The sequence below is a fragment of the Chrysemys picta genome, chromosome 12 (assembly GCF_011386835.1).
Source record: "Chrysemys picta bellii isolate R12L10 chromosome 12, ASM1138683v2, whole genome shotgun sequence".
In the NCBI taxonomy this organism is placed as follows: domain Eukaryota; kingdom Metazoa; phylum Chordata; order Testudines; family Emydidae; genus Chrysemys; species Chrysemys picta.
The window spans coordinates 23,837,529-23,853,637 of record NC_088802.1 but is presented as its reverse complement, the minus strand read 5'-3'; the positions used below and the strand labels follow the sequence as shown (position 1 = coordinate 23,853,637).

At 42.1% G+C, this 16,109-nt stretch overlaps 2 protein-coding genes across 2 annotated transcripts in view; one reads left to right on the top strand and one right to left on the bottom strand.

Moving 5' to 3' along the window:
• LOC135974464 (maestro heat-like repeat-containing protein family member 1) overlaps nucleotides 1-16,109 on the bottom strand; it is a 936,803-nt gene that overhangs the window by 693,961 nt on the left and 226,733 nt on the right. The gene's annotated exons all lie outside the window — the stretch shown is intronic.
• On the top strand, nucleotides 1,605-2,540 carry LOC101939326 (olfactory receptor 6F1-like). The gene has a single exon (XM_005310287.2). It carries the CDS (start codon nucleotides 1,605-1,607, stop codon nucleotides 2,538-2,540), a length of 936 nt encoding a protein of 311 aa, XP_005310344.2.

Genomic DNA, 16,109 nt, shown 5'->3' with positions numbered 1-16,109 from the left:
TGGGACCTTAAGGTTCTACCAGAAGACACACAATAAGTGATAAACATAATTTCTAATTTCTGATGTCAATCCCTTGTTCCTGAGAATTTGGGGTGGGATTTTCTAAAGGGTCTAAGTAGGACCAGCTGGAAACTGGAATTTCATTTTTTGAAAAAAAAAAAAAATCTCAAGATTTCAAGCTATGTTTTGTTCTGATATGGAAAGAACACAAGACTTTTCAAAAATTTTGTCAGTAGAAAAGAGATGTACAAAAGATCAACCCACTACAGCCAGGTGGTTAGAGCAGTTACGCAGGTCATGGGAGAATCATGTTCAAGTCCCAAGTCTGGCTGTTTCAGTAGTGGAACTCAGACCTTGGCAAGTGCACGTGCCACCAGGCTATGGCATTAATTCTTATCCTTTGATCAGTAATTCCATCCTGGACCTAAGAACATACCCAGATGACACTTTTGTTGAAACAAATATGTTTCCATGAACTATTTCTGTTTCAACAAAATGGTATTTTTCAACATAAAAAAAAGTTGTGTCTAATTATTTATTGTATTGTATTGTATTCTTACTAGTTCTGGGCCTCAGTAGCACAAATCCCATTGAATATCATGGAGTATAAGTGGCTTAGGAACAGAAGTCCTAGGCTACGTCTACACTAAGGGGGGGGGTCGATTTCAGATACGCAAATTCAGCTACGGGAATAGCATAGCTGAATTCGTCATATCTGATCTGACTTACCCCGCTGTGAGGACGGTGGAAAATCGACCGCCGCGGCTCCCCTGTCGACGGCACTTACTCCTACCTCGGCTGGTGGAGTATGTGCGTCGATTCAGGAATCGATTATCGCGTTCTGACGAGATGCAATAAATCGATCCCTGAGAGATTGATTTTCTACCGCCGATCTGAACGGGTAGTGAAGACCAGCTCCTATCGACTTTCAGTAGAGACTTGTGGTCCTAGGTCACTTAGGTGTTTTTTAAAATCCCCGTCATTTTCCTGAGCAGCAAGCAAAGTTATCTTGAAGGTGAGGGATGAAGACAATGGCCCAAATCATGAGGCTTTCTCATGGGTGAATGGAGTGTGGTTGATGGGCTAGACCAGCAGCAGGGGAAAGATGCCATTGGGTCAGCCATCCCACTGACTCCTCATGGGTCTTAGAGGAATAAGGAGTGAAGCTCTCATCTCTGTTGCACAGCCCGAAAGATGCACAAGCACAGACTGGTGTTGAGTAGCACCTGCTTTCCTTCCCTTATCTTATCTTTAATTAGGGTTCTAGGTATTATTGTTGGGATTTTAGAAGGAGCCCTAAAATACCGAAATCCCTTAGAATTTCAGCCTGGAATCCTGGTCCTTGTATTTCACCAGTGAAGTGAGTTCAAGCAAGAGCCAGATCTACCGGGTGCAGTGTCAAATCCCACAATCCCAGAGCCCAGATAGGTATCTTGAAAGTGTTTTAGGAGATGTGGGCAGAGTTTCAGGGCTGTGGATCTGCAGATATTTTATAGGTACCCTGATAGGGTAAGGTATTTGGCACTTCACATTTGCACATCCAAAAGTGTGTTCAACATGTTTAAATGCCTTTATAATTCCTCATGTTTTGACAGATGGACCTCATGGCTGGAGCAGAAATAGAAAACCAAACCAGCGTGCAGAAATTCATACTCCTGGGCTTTCCCGGCACTTGGTATTTTCGGATTTCCCTTGCAGTGGTGTTTTCAATTATATATTTCCTGACAATTGTAGGGAATATGTCTGTTATAGCCTTAGTGTGGACCCACCCATGGCTCCACACCCCCATGTACTTCTTCCTCTGCAATCTCTCCTTCCTGGAGATCTGGTACACCACGGCCTGCGTCCCCAAGGCCATTGGAGTTATGTTTGGGAAAAGCCAAATCATTTCCTTCACCGGCTGCATCCTGCAGCTGTATTTAGTATTCTCTCTGGGATCTACAGAATGTCTCATACTGGCTGTCATGGCCTATGACCGCTATTTGGCCATATGTCATCCATTGCGTTACAGCTCCCTCATGAACAGCACCTTCTCTGCTCAGCTGGCCCTCATCTCTTGGCTGAGTGGGTTCCTGGCTATCTCTGTGCTGGCATCTCTAATATCCAGGTTGTCTTTCTGTGGCCCTAACGTTATCAATCACTTCTTTTGTGACATAGATTCCTGGATAGCGCTTTCCTGCACTGACACGAGCCTCGTTGAGCTGGCAACTTTTATCATCTCTATTAATGTCCTCCTGGGCTCATGTGCAGTAACCCTAGTCTCGTACATTTACATCATCTCCACCATCTGTAGAATCCCCTCAGCCCAAGGCCGCCAAAAGGCCTTTTCCACTTGCTCTGCCCATCTCACTGTCGTAACTATCTGGTACGGCTCCACCATTTTTCTATATGTCAAGCCTTCTGCACAGAACTCATTGGATTTAAACAAAATAGTCAACGTCTTTAACACTATTGTAACTCCTCTATTAAACCCTTTCATTTACACTCTAAGAAATAAAGAGGTGACGCGAGCCTTGGAAAAGGCAATCGGTGGCATGTAAAGTGGTTTTCAAATGGTCTGCATTTAGTAGCAATGTTGTCAAAGGGACCAAAATTAAAATTTCCTGAAGGTCATTCTTAGTGCATGTGAACATTTCTTTGTTTTACAGGTTTCCTCATTGACTGTAACAATCTGATGTTGACTTACAGATGAACTCAAGTGGGAGAAATGCAAATGTATTATGCTGAAAATTCCAAGTTGCTAAATTTGTGTGGCATTTACCAGGATCTGTATGGATGCACCCATTTATAATTACATAGGGGCGTAGGCCTAAGGGAGTTGGGTAACAAGCTCCCGTTGAATATCAGATGTAGATTCAAGCTGACATTTTCAAAGGAATGTGTGCAAATTTATTGCCCAGATCCCACTGAATTTCAATACAAATTAGGTGACTAGCTTCCTTGTGCGCCTTTGAAATTCCCACTTTCACACTTTATCTCCTCTACTTACTTTTATGATATATTTTCCAGTAGGGGGGACTTGTGTGATGCCATGGAACTGACTGTGACAGAAATGTCAATTTCCTGCAATATCCTTATTGAATTACTGTCCCGTATTGATGTGTCCATAGAAGAGATTTTAGAACAACTTGATTAATTAAACAGTAATAAATCATCGGGACCAGATGATATTCACCTAAGAGTTCTGAAGGAACTCAAATATGAAATTGCAGGACTACAAATTGTAGTATGTAACCGATCACTTAAATCAGCCTATGTGCCAGATATTTGGATGGTAATAAATATAATTCTAATTTTTAAAAAGGGCCCCAGAGGCTATCCTGGGAATTACAGGTCAGTGATCCTAACTTCAGTACTGGGCAAACTGGTAGAAACTATGTTAAAGAATAGAATGATCGGACACGTTGATGGACAGAATTTTTTGGGGAGGAGTCAAAACACCTTTTGTAAAGGAAGTCATGCCTCACCAATCTATTAGAATTCTTTGAGGGGGCCAACAAACATGTGGATAAGGCTGATGCAGTCTATATAGTGTACTAGGATTTTCAGAAAGTATTTGACATGGTCCCTCTCCAAAGGCTCTGAGGGAATTTACTCAGGGGATAAGAGGGAAAGTCCTCTCATGGATCAGTAACTGATTAAAAAATAGGAAACAAAGGTTTAGAATAAATGGTTAGTTTTAAAAATGGAAAGAGGTAAAGAGTGGGGCATCCCAAGCATCTGTACTGGGACTTGTGCTGTTCGACATATTCACTGATGATTTGGAAAAGGGAATGAACAGTGAAGTGGCAAAGTTTGCAGATGCTACAAAATTATTCAAGATAGTTAAGTCCAAAGCTGACTGCAGAAAACTGGGTGACTGGGCAACAAAATGGCAGATGAAATTCAACATTGATAAGTGAAAGTAATGTGCATTGGAAGAAATAATCCAAACTATACATATAAAATGATAATGGTGGCTTCTATATTGTCTGTTACCACTGAAGAAAGATATCTTGGAGTCATTTTGGATAGTTCTCTGAAAACTTCATCTCAATACACAACAGATGTCTAAAAGGCTAACAGAATCATAGAACCTAAACTGCCCATTGCTTCTTGTTCTAGCCTCAGAGGTTAAGGAGAACAATTTTTCTCCTTCCTCCTTGTAACAACCTTTTATGTACTTGAAAACTGTCATCATGTCCCCTCTCAGTTTTCTCTTCTCCAGACTAAACAAACCCATTTTTTTTCAATCTTCCCTCATAGGTCATGTTTTCTAGACCTTTAATCATTTTTGTTGCTCTTCTCTGGATTTTCTCCAATTTGTCCACATCTTTCCTGAAATGTGGCACCCAGAACTGGACACAATGCTGCAGCTGAGGCCTAATCAACGGGGAGTAGAGCGGAAGAATTACTTCTCGTGTCTTGCTTATAACACTCCTGCTAATACATTCCAAAATGATGTTTGCTTTTTTTGCAACAGCGTTACACTGTTGACTCATATTTAGCTTGTGATCAACTATGACCCCCAGATAACTTTCCGCAGTACTCCTTCCCAGGCAGTCATTTCCCATTTTGTATGATTGTTCCTTCCTAAGAGAAGTAATTAGCTTTTATCCTTATTGTATTTCATCCTATTTATTTGAGAGCATTTCTCCATTTTGTCCAGATCATTTTGAATTATAATCCTTTCCTCCAAAGTACTCACAACCCCTCCCAGCGTGGTATCATCTGCAAAGTTTATAAGTCTACTCTCTATGCCATTATCTAAATAATTGATGAAGATATTGAACAGAACCAGACCCAGAACCAATCCCTGCAGCACCCCACTCGTTATGCCCTTCCAGCATGACTGTGAACCACTGATAACTACTCTCTGGGAATGGTTTTCCAACCAGTTATGCACCCACTTATAGTAGCTCCATCTAGGTTGTATTTCCCTAGTTTGTTTATGAGAAGGTCGTGTGAGACAGTATCAAAAGTCTTACTAAAGTCAAGATATACCACATCTAACACTTCCCCCCATCCACAAGGCTTGTTACCTTGTCAAAGAAAGCTATCAGGTTGGTTCAACACAATTTCTTCTTGACAAATCCTTAGGGGCACAGTGACCCATGAAACCACCTTACATAGATATTTATCTTTCAGACATATATATCTAAAAAGATATAAATATAGATATAGATATATATCAATGGTGTATTTCGGACAAATGTATTCATGGCAATTGTATCTGAAAGTTTTCATGTACCAATTTTTTTTCCAATATCCAATCAGATATGTTTTTTGATCAGAAAGAGAGAGAGAGAGAGACTTTTGGCTTTTAAAATACTTTTAATAAAGATCAGTAAAGAAACACAGAAAAGAAAAAAAATTATAAATTCCACAGCAGTTGGCCAACCCAACAGTTCATTTATAATAGCCCAGTGCTGCATAAATTGTTTCAAATCGCTTATAAGAGTACAATATTTAAACTCCAAATGAAGACACGAAACCCCTAAACATCTAAAATAATAACAATAATAATAATACATTTGTAACCCCAGTACCAATAAATTACTATCATCTACTTTTATAATGGACAGCTTTGCTTGACCCAAAATAAAGTTTTCAAGGCATACAACAGATCTCTTTGTGAACCTATACTTAACAGTAAAATAAATACAGTAGGAGAAAAATCAAGGGATAATAACTTAAAAATACCCTGAAGTAAAACAAATAATGTCTGTCACCTGGAAGAAGTAGGAAACATGAAAAAAAATGTCTCCTTCATGTCGGACCTGACATGGACACCTGCAGACTCAAATGATGCACAAACATTTTCATGGCTATAGCCCCATGAAGAACTGACCATTGGAGATCATCCTTCCTTTCTGCAGTTGGAAGCTTGTATACAGTTCACCAGGCTGGATGAATGGAGTCCGCCACCAGAAGCTGTCTCCTCCATATTGTATTGGGATAATCAATTAAAAGTAGGTTCAGAAGATCCATTGAAGGCAAGCAAACTGCCAGGCTTCACAACATCCCAATCCACAATGGAAGCAACAGGCAAGAAAATAGAAACAGGAATTAGTATAATCAAGGAGGCAAGTGTCCAGACTGACAATATTGCCCCTAGGAAGGACGGATTCCACCAGTGATAAAAACCAAGAAATTCAGTGAACCAAATGAAAACCAAGCTTGCCAGCCAAGATATCTGCTGAGACACATGCAAAATTAGTAAAATCGATTAAATGAACCAGTTTTGTTACACCTGTTGCAATAAAGGAAGAGACAAGACTCCTAGAAACAAGACTAGGAATCCTCCCAAGAAGGTTTTAAGCAAGTGGTTCAACAAGCAGTCCTGGGAACTCCAGCCTATCCAGAAGCCTCAGCTTAAAAAATCTCCAAGCACTAAAAAGGCTTTAATTAGAAAAGTTAACACCTCAAAACTGAGGTAACCAGGGTCAACCAAAAAAGTTCCTGAGCAAAAGCCAAACTCCCCACCTGCCAAAGAAAAGCAAAGGGCAGTTGCTTCCAAGAAACAGGCTCATCCCCAAGCAACAGCTGTTGCAGCATCTGTACCCAAAAAGTAGAGATTCTGCTTAAAAGATTAGTGAGACCTTGACCCCTTTCCACACCGGCAGTTACAAAATACTCTGCCTCAGCCAGTGACGGCCATCCCAGAAAAAGTCTAAAAGAACCTTGTGAACTTTTTCTAAAAGGACTGGAGAGGGATCCAAAACAATACACTTATGCCACAACACAGAGGTAATTTAATTATTAATCAGTAACACACACCCTTGGAATAAGAGTCGAGGCAAACACCACTTCCACCTTCGCAACCTCCCCTCCAACTTTTCCATAACTCTCTCCCAAATCTGACCCAAAATATCATCTGGTCCCAGCATATTTCCCGTACCTTAAAGCCAGATCACCTCCACAGTAGTCCTCCCTGGCAAAATTAGAGGGTAGGAGATCACCCAAGCCCCCAGCAGAAGTGTCTCACTCTTCCCCCAATTTATGCCAGCTGAGGAAGCCTGCTCGAAAGAGTACTGACATTCAGTCAAAACCTGGACATTGCAATCATGAGTAATAAACAGTCACATTGTCAGCATATGCAGAGACTTTCAAGGCAGCACAAGCTGGTACAGGAAGAGAAGGGCAAGAAAAGTGGTTTCACAACATGCATAACAGGAGCTTGATAGAAAGAGCATTCAATAGCCCAGACAGGTTGCACCCTCTATGATTCTCAAAACACCATTCATCTTAAGTAGACTATATATCTCAATATAGAGTAACTGAAAGCAGGAGACAAACCTGGGCCCAAAACCAAAAGCAACAAGGGTACAAAACAAATATTCATCATCTACACTATCAAAATCCAACTCTCCATAAAGGGGAATCAACCCAATGTGCAAATCAAACATTTTTGAGGTCGAAATTACATCCCGCAAGTGAACAAGGTGATCAAAAATGGACCTGTTGGGGATGCAATATGTCTGATCAGGGTGAACTACTAAACAAATCACAGTTTTCAATTTATTTGCTAAGACCTTTGAACACAGTTTATCGTCCAAGCAAAGCAGGGAAACAGATCTCCAATTCTTCACCTTCCCAAGGCCCCCTTCTTAGGCAACAGGGTAGGAACCGCTTGATGACAAATGAGAGGCAGTATCTCCTCTCCAATGCAAACCTGAAAAACCTGGAGCAAGATAGGCTCAAGAAAGGTCCAAAAGGCCTTATAAAACTCAACAGGCAAACCATCAATACCATTAAGGCCACAAGTCAATTCTGAGAGTGTCAGGTCCTGTTCAAGTCTGTCCACATCCAACATTGAGATCCTAGGAAGATCTTCAAGGAGCCACCAACACTCAGATAGAGACACAGTCTCAGCTGCATACAGTTCTGAGAAAAAATTCACAGCAAAGTTCCTAATCCCCACAGGAGCTGAAAGCACTTGGCCTGAAAATGTCTTGAAATGGCCACTCATTTTCTGGTTGGTATGTTTCTCTTCCAGGTCAGAAAAAAGCTGAGTAGGCACATCCATTTGAGAAAGGCCCTGAAATCGGGCCCTGACCAATGCACCCTGAACGTTGCTACCCAACAGATCTTGTAGGAGCAGGTTTTTTTATCTTTCAAGCTCTCATGCAACCAGAGTCATTACTGCCATGAAAGACTTTTTCAAGTTCCACAATCCCCAACTTTAACTCCTTCATACTCCCACGAAGGACCAGGGTTGTCTGCTGCATGTATTGCTCATAAAAATATTTAATATTAATTTTACCCACCTCCCACCACTGCCTTAGGGAGGGGAAAACATCCTTTGAGGCAACCCAGTCTCCCCCAAAATAATTGAAAGAGTCCTGAAAGTGAACATCTTTTAAAAGGTCACCATTCCCAAGGGCCACCTGCATTTTCTTATTTCTTTCACCTGCATTTTCCAATTAACCACTTGCGTCAGACTCCCACAACAAAAACAGGCCATGTCTTCAGTGGCAACAAACACAGTTTAGTCACACTCCCTAATCCTATAGTTGAGGGAAACTTTCGACACTTTGGAAGCATTGTTTAATACCATATAAACCTGCCAACAAAAGGACAAGACATGCTGAACCTCTGGGGCTGTTCAGTCCAAAGGAAATCTCCTAATAGGGCAGCGATCTTACTCAGCAGGTCTCTGGCCAGCTGCTCATTTCCTAATAAAAGAAGGACATTAGAGATAGTGAATTTAACAGCAGGTGTTGAGAGGGGCACTACAGGGACTGAAACACACCACACAACAATCCCCTTCACAGCCACCTGCTCAACAAGGCTCAGTATGGCAACAAGGAAGGCCTACCGCATATTTTTAAACATGGTCACCTTCATCACAGCTAGAAAACATGCCTCCACAGAGGCAGATTCTGGAGTCAAAATCTGCAACCCAGGGCCTTGGTTAAACCCTGGGAATCCACAACAAACTGAGGTCTCTGTCCCCCTGGGCTGGCCATGCCAGCCCAGAGGACAGACAAAAGCCTGCTAAAACAAAAGAAATCCTAAAATTAAACCCACAACAATCACAAAATTAAACACACACACACAGATAATCACAAATTCTCCATTCACTCAACAGAAAGAGACACAGAAAGAACAACAAAGCACACCAATGCTCAGTCTCACTCCCACAATCTCCTGAGACAAATAGAGATATTTTTGTGTTAGTACATTACAGAAGAAAAGATACATTTGACAGACAAGACTATGGAAAATAGTCACCGGAATATTGCATGGCTAACTCCATCATTGGAGACTGAGATGTCTGTCAAATTTAAACCAAATGTCTTTCCAGCTCAAGATGTTGCATTGCAGAGGCAATTCCAATATTTTGAAATTGTTTTCATCCTGAATCTGGATGAAAAGTTAAAATTTGGATTTTTTTTGTAGAATGAAATGTTCCAAAAAATTTAAACTCAGAAATGGCCAAACATTTCATTCTGATCAAAACTAATGCTAATCAGAACCCAGAATTCCTCTTCCATGGTAATTTCCAAAGTTTCCTCATTATTATTATTATTACTCTGAATCAGAACAAAAAAAAATAAAGATTTCAGAACTTCTTCCAGAACAAAATTCTGAAATTTCATAGAGAAAAAATAGAAAAGACAGCCAGCCAGCCTGAATTGTTTCCTGTAATCGTTTTAATAGAATCAACACGTTCCTATGGAACTGTTCTGTTAGAAAATTTTCAATCAGTTCTAGTTCCAATGTTTCAAAATGAAATATTTCATTTCAAAATGTCAATTCAAAATGAAAACTGTTCAGTTTCAAGTGACATTTCGACTGGGTTCTAGTGCCAGCAATACACTTGTTAATTATGGGACCTTGTACAAGCCACTTTCCCTTCCTGTGCCTCAGTTTCCCCATCTTGAAATGGAGACAATGACACCAGCTGAAATTTGTTGGGAAATGGAATTTCCATTCCATGCAAACTCCAGAAATGTCCTTTCATCCCTAGTTTTTCTCTGACACTAATCAGAACCAACATTAACATTTACTGATTTTTTTATAAAATATTTCATTTCAGAATCATCAGAATTACCTTATTGAAACAAAATGTTTTTATAAGATTCAAATGTCTCTTGTTGCTTTTATCATTATATTACATTATGTTATAGATTATAGTATAATATATGCAATATACATAAATTATAATATAACTTAAAATTCAAATGATAAATTTAAAATGAAACATTTTGACCAAATTGAAATAAATTGTTTTTTGCTAATTTCCCTTAAAAAAATCAATATGTTCCCAAGAAAAGTGTTTATTTCATTAAACTTGCAGTTTCCAATTGAACACAGTTCCACTGACAAGTTTTCAAAAAGCTGTAATATTAACCTGCTTTGTAAAGTGCTTTCAGATCTATGTGTGTATGTATGTAAAATCTATGACTCTTTGATTTAGAATTTTGCATCTGACACCAAAATGGGGGGACAAGAGGAGGAGTTTAGCCATTTTGTGAATTTAGTCCTCCTTCTTCTTGTTTTTGTCAAAATTCCTGAAATTCAAAACATCTGGGGGGGGGGGGAGAGGAGAAGGGGAGGGTGATGTTTTATTTTCTTTCGATTCTTTTTTTTCCTATTCACCAATTTTTTTTAAATGTCATTTCTCGTTTCACCTGAAATGATTTTTTATATTATTTTTCAAAATTGCCAATGAACTGAAAAATCCATTATTCAACCAGATCTATTTGTTATTTCAGTTGATGTTTAGCATTCAACCTGTTACTCACGCAAGTAGCCTTTAATCATGCACGGTGTTCATTTGATTTCAAAGAACTATTAGAGTGAATTAGGTTTAGCAAGATCAGACACAATGAAATGAAAAATGAGACCTGGTTGCCTTTGTGATTTTTGGGGAGTTCTAAAACATCTCTAAGGGTTTACAGACCTTTTTTTGCATTTTAATATTGTGACAGGGTCAGGCCAGACAGCTACAGGAGAGGGCAGGAAGGAAGGTATATTAGCCTCAGCATGTTGGGATCCTGGAAGTGGGTGGGCAGAGCCTGCCCACTGCTAAATGACCTCCCCCAGCCTAAGGGATCCATCCTCTTTGGAACCCCTTTTCAGGTAGTTGAAAGCAGCTATCAAATCCCCCAATCAATTCTTCTCTTCGGCAGACTAAACAATCCCAGTTCCCTCAGCCTCTCCTCATAAGTCATATGCTCCAGCCCCTTAATCATTTTTGTTGACCTCCGCTGGACTCTTTCCAATTTTTCCACATCCTTCTTGTAGTGTGGGGCCCAAAACTGGGCACAGTACTCCAGATGAGGCCTCACCAATTTCAAATAGAGGGGAATGTTCAAATCCCTTGATCTGCTGGCAATGCCCCAACTTAACCAGCCCCAAATTCCATTAGTCTTCTTGGCAACAAGGGCACACTATTGACTCATATCCAGCTTCTCGTCCACTGTAACCCCTAGGTCCTTTTCTGCAGAACTGATGCCTAGCCATTCCGTCCCTAGTATGTAGCAGTGCATGGGATTTTTCCATCCTAAGTGCAGGACTCTGCACTTGTCCTTGTTGAACCTCATCAGATTTATTTTGGCCCAACCCTCCAATTTCTCTCGGTCCCTCTGTATCCTATCCCTACCCTACAGCATATCTACCACTCCTCCCAGTTTAGTGTCATCTGCAAACTTGCTGAGGGTGCAGTCCCCACCATCCTCCAGATCATTAATGAAGTATATTGAACAAAACCGGCCCCAGGACCGACCCTTGGGGCACTCCGCTTGATACCGGCTGCCAACTAGACATGGAGCCCTTGATCACTATCCATTGAGCCTGATGATCTAGCCAGCTTTCTAGCCACCTTACAGTCCATTCATCCAGCCCATACTTCTTTAACTTGCTGGCAAGAATACTGTGGGAGACCGTATCAAAAGCTTTGCTAAAGTCAAGGAATAACATGTCCACTGCTTTCCCCTCATCCACAGAGCCAGTTATCTCATCAGAGAAGGCAATGAGGTTAGTCAGGAATGACTTGCCCTTAGTGAATCCATGCTGACTGTTCCTGATCACTGTCCTCTCCTCAAAGCGCTTCAGAATTGATTCCTTGAGGACCTGCTCCATGATTTTTCCAGGGACTGAGGTGAGGCTGATTGGCCTGTAGTTCCCCGGATCCTCCCTCTTCCCTTTTTTAAAGATGGGCACTACATTAGCCTTTTTCAAGTCATCCGGGACCTCCCCCGATCACCATGAGTTTTCAAAGATAATGGCCAATGGCTCTGCAATCACATCCACCAACTCCTTTAGCACCCTTGGATGCAGTGCATCCGGCCCCATGGACTTGTGCTTGTCCAGTTTTTCTAAATAGTCCTGAACCACTTCTGTCTCCACAGAGGGTTGGCCACCTCCTCCCCACACTGTGCTTCCCAGTGCAGCAATCTCGGAGCTGACCTTGTTCGTGAAGACAGAGGCAAAAAAAGCATTGAGTACATTAGCTTTTTCAACATCCTCTGTCACTAGGTTGCCTCCCTCATTCAGTAAGGGGCCCTTTCCTTGACTTTCTTCTTGTTGCTAACATACCTGAAGAAACCCTTCTTGTTACTCTTAACATCTCTTGCTAGCTACAACTCCAAGTGTGATTTGGCCTTCCTGATTTCACTCCTGCATTCCTCAGCAATATTTTTATACTCCTCCCTGGTCATTTGTCCAATCTTCCACTTCTTGTAAGCTTCTTTTTTGTGTTTAAGATCAGCAAGGATTTCACTGTGAAGCCAAGCTGGTCGCCTGCCATATTTACTATTCCTTCTACACATAAAGATGGTTTGTTCCTGCAAGCTCAATAAGGATTCTTTAAAATGCAGCCAGCTCTCCTGGACTCATTTCCCCCTCATGTTATTCTCCCAGGGGATCCTGCCCATCAGTTCCCTGATGGAGTCAAAGTCTGCTTTTCTGAAGTCCAGGGTCCGTATTCTGCTGCTTTCCTTTCTTCCTTGTGTCAGGATCCTGAACTCAATTATCTCATGGTCACTGCCTCCCAGATTCCCATCCACCTTTTTGCTTCCCCTACTAATTCTTCCTGGTTTGTGAGCAGCTGGTCACAAACCCACTGCTCCTCAAAGGTGTCAAGGGAGCCAGCGGACGCTGCCCAGAGGAACTCTGCCCAGATGCGTGAGACCAGGGAGGAGCGGAAATAGGCCCCACAGTCGCAGAGCACCTCCTCATCTAGCATCTTCCTCCTGGTGTTGTAGATGGCTACTTTGGCTAGGGCCAGGTGGAGGTTAACAAGGAGGTCTCATGACTTAGTGGGGCCACGGATAGTGTGTGCAAATATAAACAAGTGTGGGGAGAAATGCAGAGAGAACCTCAGCAGGAGGTTCTGGAGGAGCCAGAATAGGGGCTGCAACCTGCCACACTCCAGATACACATGTGCCAGTGTCTCCTTCATGCCACAAGAGGGGCAGGTGTCCGGGATGGGGGTGAACTGCGCCAAGAACACGCCTGTGCTCAGGGCTCCGTGAAGGAGCCACAAACAGATATCCCCAGTGGGCTTTGGGACCAGGGAGGAGTATAGGCTGGCCCACCGGGGTTCCTCACCCTCCAGAGGTGGTAGGAGGTCCCACCACTTTGTGACGGGGTGGGATGTGAGGTTGAGGATATGAAGAGTGTGGAGCAAGAGAGTGTACAGATGTTTCCTTGGTGAGGTCCAGAAACGAGCCGGCTGCAATTTGTGCAGCTGGATCACGGTGAAGGGTTGGAATGGCCGAGTGGGTCCCCGGGGGAGGGGCCCGATGAAAAGTTCTCGAGGGCCTGAAGGGACAATTAGTAGTAGTGTTTATGTATATCATTGCTGTGATTTCATGCCCTATCCAAGATCACAGCCTTATTGTGATCGCCAGGGCTTGCACACACAGGATGAGATAATCCTGACTCAATGGTCTTACATTCTAAAGACATAAAGGAAACAAAAAAGGGAAGAGAAACCGAGGCACAGAGAAGTGAGGTAATTTCCCCAGGCCACACAGTAGATACATGGCAGAGTGAGGTCACAAATCTACATCTCCAGTGCCCGATACACCAGACTTTGCTGCCTCAGGCTGGGAAGGAAGGAGAACAGAGCTGCTATACTATCTAAATACAGCTGCATGGCTGAATTGGGTCACTGATGAGAATTTAGCATGTATACTGTACTGGATGATTGATATGCAGTGAGAAAGCAGCAGCTACATTGTATGAAGGGGGAAAGATGTTAGCAGAACTTCTGGGGCTGAAAGGGGCAGCCATAGTATATAAAGACCTGTAGGTTTCTGCAGAAAACAAGGGATACAAAAGGAGCGACTACAGGGTTAGATTCTCAGTTCTAGTAAACTGATGTAGCTCTGTTAATTTCAATGGGGCCACACCCATTTCCTGCAGCTGGGAATCTGGGCCATTGACTCCAGTGGGGCTACAGCTGATTCCCAGCATCTGGGTCTGCCCCACTGATCCAATGGAGCTACATCAATTTACACCAGAGGAGAATGTGGCCCACTGACTCCACTGGAGCTACGTCAATTTAAACTAGATGGCAATCCGGTCTGTTGTCTTCAAGGGAGCAACCTTATTTTACACCAATGGAGAATGTAGCCCATAATGTTTGAGTGGGGAGCAAAAAGAAAGGTTGATAAATGAGCTGTTATACTGCAAAGTGACCAACCGGGCAGAGTATATTGGCCACTAGATATCAGCAGATGATACCTAATATAAAAGAGAGATTTGAGGCAACCATTAGATGGGAGCATTGTGTCAAGAACGAGTCATGGACAGCTAGTTCTTGCAATAAAGGATGACTATTGGCAAAGGGCTGTGCATTATAACAGAGCATTATCCCTCAGAAAGGTAAACTATGCTTCATCATGATGTGAATCATTTCCCCCCAGAGACTCATGAGGCTGTTTCACTAAATGCAATTACATTTGGGAAAAAAACAAGTCACACTGGGCATTGCTAAGAGCAGAGATTTGGAGACACAAAATTGTCCATAACGGTGATGGGTTGAGTTTAAAAGATTGGGACCCATTTGTACTTATGAAAATCTTTGAACTGGACAGGGAATAACCATCTCCCACAATAAAAAAGATGTAGATAAACTTATTCTTCCCTCAAAACACCATATAATTCAGGTCAATGTGGGACAGCTTTCCTCAGAAAACTTACTGATGGAAATGCTTCCTTCTGGGAACCAGATGTGGACAATATACTGTGATGCATAAATGCAATGGTTATATAGACTATGCCAGAATGTGTACATTAGTTGATGTGGTTCACACACAAATGTGCATGTGTATCCTTTTGCACCAACCACTGTTCTCTTCTGCCTGGTTTCAGACATTCTGAATTTTGCTCCTTTTTACACTTTGTAGAACAGGTTTTCTTCAGCTCAAGTGATCGCCAGTGCACAGCTACCTCGGTATAACGCAACCCGATATAACACGGATTCGGATATAATGCGGTAAAGCAGTGCTCGGGGGGGGGGGGGAGGTTGCTGTGCACTCCGGTGGGTCAAAGCAAGTTCAATATAACGCAGTTTCACCTATAATGCCGTAAGATTTTTTGGCTCCCGAGGACAGCGTTATATCGAGGTAGAGGTGTACTTCCAAAGCTACAATAGCATTGGTATCTGGCAACCAGGAAGGCTGGGCTTTCCAAGGGAAGCAAAGGGAAATAAGCACCCAAATCACAGTTGGATGTAGGTGCCTATCTCCTTTGAAAATCTCAGCCAGACTTCATATTTGGTCAAGGATTAGTTCCAATATTAGAGCCTCAACTATGCAGTGAAATGATATTTCAGACTGAGAAGAGGGACTCACTACAAACACATCTTCACAGCTTCTTTATCCTCCCTCCAACCTTGAATACTTGGTCATGCACAAAGTTTTTTCTGAGTGTTCTGCTTTTTCGGGAGGGGATCTCTGCAGATAAAGCTGGGGGAACTATGGGAGAGGAGCATTTCATTTTGGAACCATGCCAAAAGTCTTCAAACACAGTTGGACAATAAGAGCCCCAATGATAAAAGTCCCTTCTCAAACTTCCTGCCTCTAACTTCACAGGAATTTTTTCAGGCCCAGTGTTGTGAAATCCTGAGTGACCCTGGGGAAGAAGAAAGGCCCAGTCAAAGAGATTGT

Bases quoted from the DNA above. Each gene is read 5' to 3' on its own strand.
- LOC101939326 (XM_005310287.2), top strand. From the start codon at position 1,605: ATGGCTGGAGCAGAAATAGAAAACCAAACCAGCGTGCAGAAATTCATA.